The sequence below is a fragment of the Propithecus coquereli genome, unplaced genomic scaffold, assembly GCF_000956105.1.
Source record: "Propithecus coquereli isolate 6110/MARCELLA unplaced genomic scaffold, Pcoq_1.0 Scaffold142, whole genome shotgun sequence".
NCBI classification, from domain to species: domain Eukaryota; kingdom Metazoa; phylum Chordata; class Mammalia; order Primates; family Indriidae; genus Propithecus; species Propithecus coquereli.
In genome coordinates, this window is record NW_012138525.1 from 4,200,704 (window position 1) to 4,209,585 (window position 8,882).

Consider the following 8,882-nt stretch of genomic DNA (forward strand, 5'->3'; position numbering starts at 1 on the left):
AATAAATAAATAAAAGGTTGGATGATACCAGGTAAAGAGAACCAAGACAACTAACTAAACAAGCTTACTCGATAGGGGTGTCTTTCATCTTGGAAATAAGTGAGCAGGTGTAAGACACAACGAAGAATACAGGTTCTTTCTTCATAGTAATAATCTGCAATCTGAGAAAAATCCAAAGATTCAAAATCAGTTACTCACCTTTGTACAGAAGAGACTCAATTTTAAATTTACTGATAATCAGATCATGTAAAGATGTGAATGAAAAAATTCAATTTATATAAATAAGCAACAAAGAAACACAAACATATTCAATTTGCCCAAAAGAAAGCAAAAGACCTTCATAAATCGGGATATAAGTTAAGTCATATGGGACGAATAAAATTATTACTTAATAATATAAACAAGTTTCAAAAAATGTTTTCTAGCACAATTTTTCAGAACATTCAAGTAAAACACAGTGCTATAAACTGACAGGCCAAACACACAAAAACAAATAAAAAACACCACTGATACAGGTCCTAACTGCTTATAACTAATGTACTTCATTCTCACTAAATATCACGTAGGAAACTTCTGCAGAAGTCACAGTCAAATTCCATTTTAAAATGAGATCCTAAGTGAGAAGGTTGCTGGAGGAGGGCTGGGGAATAGAGAAATAAAGAAATACAAATTAATCCTATTGGATTTAGAGCTAGAGAAAAAATAGTTCTCAGTACCAGTAGCTGAAGAATCTCCTGGGGAAAAACTTCTCAGCTGGGTCCAGTGGATAACAGCATCTTGTTTCACAAGTGAGTTAATAAGCTTCTTCATTAAGACCTCAATGCTTACCCAACAAAAGAGTTTTAGCAATGCTCAGGAAAACAAGGTCAAGAAGCTGTCACTCAATTTTACATCAAAGAATAGAAATGGTGACTACTACTGACCTTCAGGATTAAGGCCTGGCTCTGTCTCTCATCTTGCAGTACCGTCTAAAGAAAAACAGAGTAGTCAAAAAGCCATCTTATAGGCAAAACTCAATTAACAAAGAAAAAGATACACATCTTCACTTCTTCCTTCAAGATTATAATTGCACATTTGTTTCTGTAAATGTTTTTCACCTTTTTTACCTAAGTATACCCAAACTTGTGCTCAAATCCCTGTCCCTGTCCTTTGGCCTCAGTTTCTTCATATGTAAAATGAGGGGCTGGACAGGCTGGACATTCTCTCAAATCCTTTTCACCTTTGATATCCTAAGATTCCATGATTAACATGTCAATCTTTGACTTCTCCACCCCTCCAAGTATGAGGACAGATCTTAGCTTAAGTATATGTTCTTTTTTTTTTTTTTTTGAGACAGAGTCTCACTCTTTTGCCCGGGCTAGAGTGAGTGCCGTGGCGTCAGCCTAGCTCACAGCAACCTCAAACTCCTGGGCTCGAGCAATCCTTCTGCCTCAGCCTCCCGAGTAGCTGGGACTACAGGCATGCGCCACCATGCCCAGCAAATTTTTTTTTTCTATATATTTTTAGTTGTCCGATTAATTTCTTTCTATTTTTAGTAGAGACGGGTTCTCACTCTTGCTCAGGCTGGTCTCGAACTCCGGAGCTCAAGCAATCCGCCCGCCTCGGCCTCCCAGAGAGCTAGGATTACAGGCGTGAGCCACCACGCCCGGCCCTTAAGTATATGTTCTTTCTCAAGCCTTTAGAAAGTCTTTCCTGAGAATGGCTGTATCTGATCACCTACCTCTGTCAAAAGAATTGGTGCCAAACCCTAAATTATCTAAAACCAACAAGGAAAAGGATAAAGGCAGCAGAAAGGAGCTGGACATAACCACAAACCTTCAGTGAGTCCCGAGTACCCCTGTAATCCTCCTGAAGGTAACACTGGAGTAACTGCACACTCTGCTCTTCATCAAGACCCTGAAATACAGAGGTCTTAAAGTGAAGAGCAGCCACCTCAGCTCAGACACCACACACAGGATGCAAAGCATTCTAAAGATTTGTGCACTGGAATGAACACTGGATTTGAATAAAAAAAAAAATCCTTTTCAAAGATTTCATACAACATAGCAATTTTGATCCCAACAGGAGAAAAAAGAACCACTGACATGCAATTTGCATGACAATTAAATTTACATGCCAGAAACAACTGCGTTTATTTATCAAGCATATTAACACAGCAGTAGGCACAATCTGAGCTTCCAAAATTAAAAGGAAACAGCTATATACAAACTTGGTCAGCTTAAAGACCACTGTATGCATGCTGAAATAAACTCGATGATATGTAGTAAATGGGTCAGGCAACTTTGATTTATGACTTTTAGGGAAAAGAATTGCATTTGGGTATTTCTGAAACACAGCATGTTCAATTTAATCCCCAAAACTAAAATAAAGTGAATTTTCCCCATCGCCAACCATAAAACATGCACATCCACACTATAAGTAATAAACTGAGCCAGTCCTAATTTTTACTCACCAAAAACTTGCTGATTCTTAAACCCAGTTCCTTCAGTGGAGAAGCTACATCTTTATTAGCTTTCACTTTTTCAGCTGAACTTGGGCTGTGAAAAGAACAGTGAATCATTTCCTCATTCTCAATAACCCTCTATAGGTATAAAATAAAAATATCCAAAGATATTTTTACTACAGACTTTTTTTCTTACCCTTTAGGTGCCTACAAAATACACACAAACACACACACACACACACACACACACACACACACACACGCAAGTTCACCTCTACAGACTTTGTAACAAAACTATTTATGCCTAAGAAATAAAAAATAGGATATATCTGTTATAAACCATAGTTACAACAATATTAGTTAAACTTCATTAGGGTACATTAATTATATTTGATCCTTACAACTACTCTGAAAGGTAAATATTACTATTATCATTTTACAAATGGAATTATCAACACTTAGAAAGAGTAAATAACTTACCAAAAATCCCACAGCTAATAAAAGGTGAGGTAAAATTTAAAACTAGGTCTGTTAATGTACATACTAACTATATTATCTAGCTGTCCACTGAGAAAGCCTATAAGTTACAACACCCCAGTAGCAGCAAGTACAGCCAGCACCCAGATCTTGGTTTCTAACACCATTCTCTAATAAAAAGTACCAGGACTCCTTGGAGGATTGGCTGATTCGGGGCAGAGAAAATACAAGATAAGCCTGAAGCATCTTGTAATGCTGGAAAGTAAGGAAGTGCTTAAAAAACAAGAGGATGGGGACATGTCAAAAGGACACAGAAGCCAACCTGAAAGAAATCCCAATGGCCAAAGCTGGAACATAGTATACACAAAGTATAAAATAAATATACACAAGTCCATACTGATATAAATGAATGAATGACTAAATAAATAAATGGGAGAGGAGGGAGAAATCTTCCTTACAAAAGAATTCCAAATAATATACGTAGATGCTACCCTGACCTTCAGAAAGTGGAGTTTAACTCCACTACCACCCCACATTGAGAGTGAGCTATACTTAGTACTCACTTCCACAGAACAGATTGAGGAAAGGGAAAAAAAGAACTTTACAAAGGAGAAACTTGGCAAAAGCTACCTTAACAAGTGACCAAGGTTAATATTACCAGTGATTTCAAATGGATAACATGTACCTTCATATGATTTCATAAGAATGGTACCTCACCTCTGTGTATCCTTCCCAAAACCCCACGACCCCAGTCTAATAATGAGAAAAACATCAGACGAATCCAAATTAAGGGCATTCTACAAAATACTTGATCAGTCCTCCTCAAAATGCTCATCATGCAAATCAAGGAAAGACTGAGACACATAGGTAAAGGAGACCACAGAGATATGACAACTAAATGCAACATGGTACTCTGGATTGGATCCTGGAATAGAAAGAGGAAATTAAAGAAAAACTGGTTAAATTCCATAAAGTATAGAGTTTAGTTTTATTTTTCAAAAAAGCATCTGTCAGACTTCCAATCCCATGCTACTACAAAGGGAATTTTTCCCTTTAACTGGCACAAATGTCCATTCTGTGACCTACCGCATGATGTTGTGGTTGGATTTTTTTTTTAACAGAGACTCTCACATTTCACAGAAAATCCACAACATAAAGGTTACTTCCAAGGGTGGGGAACCTGCATCCTTAAGGCCACACATGGCCTTCCAGGTCCCAAGAAAGCCTTAAGGCTGTAGGTTCCCCAACCCTGAGAGGGTAAACAGTAAGTTACGAAAGAGGCAACACAGAATGATGATTAAGAATACATACAGTGGAGTAAGACTGCCAGGTTTGAATCCTGGTTCTACCACTTACTAGCTGTGTGACCTTGGGCAAGTTACTTAACCTCTTTGTGCCTCAGTTTCCCCATCTGTAAAACGGAAATGATAATAGAAGTACCAAAATGTGATAATACAGTGATTATCTTCTTTTTTAAAGTCCATATATTTTAGATACATAGTGAAGTATTTACAGATAAAATAACAAGATGTCTGGGAGTTACTTCAAAATAATTATGGGGGGAGGGAGAACTAGAACAAAAAGTTCATCATTAACCTAAGAGAATGGAGATGGCAGGGAAGAAAGTAATAGATTTAACAGATGTACTGAAGTAGGAGAAAGAAGGGTGACTTGGGACTATGATATATAACAGAATGAGATCTGGACTAGGAATTAAGATATATAAGTCTAGCCCTACAAGCTGTATTCTCTTCTTTTTTAATGACTTTATATTTTATTATTGTTGTTTCTATTGCCCAGTAAGAAAACCTACATACTCACCCAAAAAATAAAAGTAGTAGGTATCTCAAAGGGCTGTTGTGAGGCATAAATAACTTCTGATAAGTCAAGTGCTTAAAATAATAATTGGTACACAGCAAACACTACACAAGTGTCAGCTGTTATTATCGCCATTCACTGCTATATCCCAGTATTTAGTGATCACACAAACACAGTGGACCCCAAACATTAGAAATATTCATCAAATATTTAATAAATCCTCATCCCCACACATAGGCCTATATAATCGCATTCTGCAATACTGTATTTCTACAAGGGATTTCCCTTTCTTTCAAAAAATAGAAAAAAAGTACCCTTCTCTTTTATACTGGTAATCAAATTGTATTCTCAGATCTATCTAACCCAGCAATATCATAAAAGCATACATGAGAAAGGTTTCATCTACACCAGCTTCCACAGGGGAATCACTCTAGACAGACGTGTGGAATAGCCATACCTGGGAGGTTTGTAGTAAGAAAGCCCCTCTAACAATCGCTGCCAATGTTTACTCAGTTCTGCCTCAATCTGATTCTGGAAAAGAACAAGGGCAATTATATAAGTGAAATTTTAATCAGACTCTAAGATTACACTGAGGATCACATATTCCTTTGAGTATTTTTAATATGCACTTTTCCCCACAGTTGAAGTCATTTTGAATATAGAATCCCGTAACCTCCTTTTCTTTGCTTAACCTTATTATGAAAATCTTGATAAACATGGCCGGGCGCGGTGGCTCACGCCTATAATCATAGCACTCTGGGAGGCCGAGATGGGCGGATCGTTTGAGCTCAGGAGTTCAAGACCAGCCTGAGCAAAAACGAGATCCCATCTCTATTAAAAAAAAAAAAAGGAAAAAAAAAAAAGAAATTAGCTGGACAACTAAAAATATATTTGTAAATAATAAATACATATATATAAAAAAAAATTAGCCGGCATGGTGGTGCATGCCTGTAGTCCCAGCTACTTGGGAGGCTGAGGCAGGAGGATCACTTGAGCCCAGGAGTTTGAGGTTGCTGTGAGCTAGGATGACGCCAAGGCACTCTAGCCGGGCCAAAAGAGCGACACTCTGTCTCGGAAAAAAAAAAAAAAATCTTGATGAACATATAATACTTTCTAGTGGTTGCATAGTATTTTATCAAGTGACTAGATCATAATTTATCATTCCTTTAATGTTAGATACACTAAAGCTGAACTTAATCTTTTAATAATATAAATAATGCTGTGGTGAAGAGCTTTGTGTATAAAACTTTTTCAGGATTTCTCTTAAGATACATTCCTACAGGTGGAATTATCAGATAAGGCGTATCAAAAAATATTAAGGCTCTAAAAAGTGTAACATTCATTATGTTAATTATGATCACAAAATTAATAAGAAGTGAATGTCATCTTAACACTTTCTCCTCAGAGTCAGAACACCCAAGGATCAACATGAAGAATTGTGCCTTATTGATTATACACTTGGAAGTAGACTAGAAACCACAGCCTCTATGACCTAAATGAGGTAGCTATTTCAGTTTCCTTTTTTTTTTGGTTGACACAGTCTCACTCTGTTGCCCTTGACAGAGTGCAGTGGCATCATCATACCTCACTGCAACCTCAAATTCCTGGGCTCAAGGCCCAGGAGCCCTCCTGCCTCAGCCTCCCGAGTAGCTGGTACTACAGACGTGCACCACCACACCCAGCTAATTTTTCTTTTTTAGTAGAGACAGGGTCTCACTCTTGCTCAGGTTGGTCTTGAACTCCTGAGCTCAAGCAATCCTCCTGCCTCGGCCTCCCAGAGTGCTAGGATTACAGGCATGAGCCACGGAGCCCGGCCTAAAGGAGGCAGCTAAATGGAAAAGGAAGAAAAGGCAAGTAATGTATGAGAGAAAAAGCCGGAGACTCTTTCTTAGGCTGAGGTAGCTGAATGGTATTTGTACTCCTATTCTCGGCACCCAATTAATCAGCACTAGTATCTTTTCAGAAAAGGAATCAATGAGGTACAAAGAAAGGTAGATTTTGAAAATTTCAGCAGCTAGTCTATAACATACATTCTCATTTCAGCAGAGAGAAGTAGGGAATGTTTATAAAGTTTAGGAATTAAAAATGTATTTACTTCCTATGTCAAAGAGGAGGAAGGTTTTCTGCTAACAAAAGCTACACAAAGAACCCACAGAACTCACTCAAGAACACCAATACTTACCAACTCTCTCAGAGCTGACCTTCCAAGAAGAATTGTCCACAGTTCTCTACTGCTCCTGCAAAATGAGAGAACAGAGGTAATTTTGCTCTTTTAAATTACATGAACTTGACAAAGCTGCCTCATAGCTATTTTATCTCCTCTCTAAAAGCAAAAAAACTCAACATACAAAAAAGCTCATTGTAAAACTCAAAATTTTAACAATTAATTAAAATTTGGGAAAGTAATCCTGTTACAGTGTTCTTAGAAGTTTGATGTTTAAAATAAAAATTAAGAAACTAAAATATGGCCAGGCGCAGTGGCTCACACCTGTAATCCTAGCACTTTGGGAGGCCCCGGTGGGATAATCACTTGAGGTCAAAGTTCAAGATCAGCCTGAGCAACAGCAAGACCCCATCTCTACCAAAAATAGAAAAAATTATTTCTGAGAAAGAAACTCAAAAGGAAAAAAAAGAGAAAAAATTAGCCAGCATGGTGCACCCACCTGTAGCCCCAACTACTCAGGAAGCTGAGGCAGAAGGCTCACTTGAGCCCAGGAGTCTGAGGTTGCAGTAAGCCATGATGATGCCACTGTATTCTAGCCAGGGCAACAGAGTCAGACTTTGTCTCAAAAAAAAGACCAAAATATGAGATGTTAACCTAAACCAAACAGGTAGTGTGTTAAAAAAAGAAATGAAGATAGTCACCATATTTCAACACATTTAAGATGCCATTAATTGCAAGACATATTATGTCCTACTAAGAAAATAATGTTACCAATAAACTATAAGTCATCAATAATAAAACACATCTCAATTAAAGAAGTATAAAAGTATGACAAAATATAGTAATCAATGAACTATATCTTATATGACAAGAAGATGGCTCAATTTAAAATTTCTATCTCTTCCCTTCTCATTACCAAGAAGGAAAAAGAACCTACAAAAGGACTATGTATATTTCACAGCCCCTGTCACCTCCAGAAAATTTTATGCATGGTATAATTCACTTTCTCATCAAAGTCTAACAGTCATTATAAATGGTACTATGTTCACTCATTTATTAATGAATTCCGACTAGGTGCCACATAAAGAACTAGATACAAGATAAACAAACAAATATTAGATATAGTCCCTGAATCCAGTGAGTCTTCAAATATACTCCCAATATGTGCTTACCCCAGTTCCTTCCCCCATCCATGTCTTTGGAATTTCACAAAACATGTTGGGTTTTTTAAAGTCTAGAATTAAATCTCAAAATGTAACCATTAAGAAATTCTCTCAAGAAAGTTATTAAAAAGATAGGGATTATATTTTGTGAGATCCTAAATCTCCACCTGAAATAATTAACTGCTTAGAAAGCCTATATGCAAAGAAAGGATGAAAAGGTCCTAACAAAATATCCTATAACTAAACATCTAACAAAGAGAATGTAAGCTGTGTTAACTACGAAGAAAAAGTGAAATATGTTTTCCCCGTTAAGACTAACAGAAAGCACTAGCTTTATTTAAAAATTGTCTTTCAGGATTTTTCCATCAAAAAGGTTTAAATACACTTAAAAATTATAAATCTCTTTCCAAATGGTTAATGCTTTTAAGAAAACAATTTCAAGTCTGTTCAATCGATAGCTACCAACTCCCACAAAACACACTGGAATCACTAATCATTTTTCTGATAACAAGATAGCATTCACTGTTCAAAAATAATTAGGAGATTACAGCCAGTTAATAAAGCAAATGTGTCCCTTTATACTAATAATGCATGAGTAAAAAGGTATGAGTAAACCAAGCCCTAAGTAATTAAAAACATAGAGGCAAATTCACTATTTAAAGAAATTTACAGCAAAATTTTAAAGTAAGCATGCCGTTTATAAAGGTAGTAATCACCCGCTAAATTGTTTGATAAATCAGAATTAGCAAAAAATAAAAGGAAGACTTTATTTAAAATGGCATATATTTTTACTTTACTAAGTGTAGCTTCTGGTTTG

The 8,882-nt window shown here is 36.7% G+C and overlaps 1 protein-coding gene across 1 annotated transcript in view; it reads right to left on the reverse strand.

Moving 5' to 3' along the window:
• The window catches only part of NUP188 (nucleoporin 188kDa), a 61,630-nt gene that overhangs the window by 47,385 nt on the left and 5,363 nt on the right, over positions 1-8,882 (reverse strand). Inside the window, exons 2-7 of the mRNA XM_012639649.1 lie at positions 6,921-6,975; positions 5,196-5,269; positions 2,453-2,537; positions 1,816-1,896; positions 924-968; positions 69-161 (exon numbers count right to left, since the gene is read on the reverse strand). Of these exons, the coding sequence (XP_012495103.1) occupies positions 69-161; positions 924-968; positions 1,816-1,896; positions 2,453-2,537; positions 5,196-5,269; positions 6,921-6,975 (433 nt within the window). The remainder of the gene's footprint in view (positions 1-68; positions 162-923; positions 969-1,815; positions 1,897-2,452; positions 2,538-5,195; positions 5,270-6,920; positions 6,976-8,882) is intronic.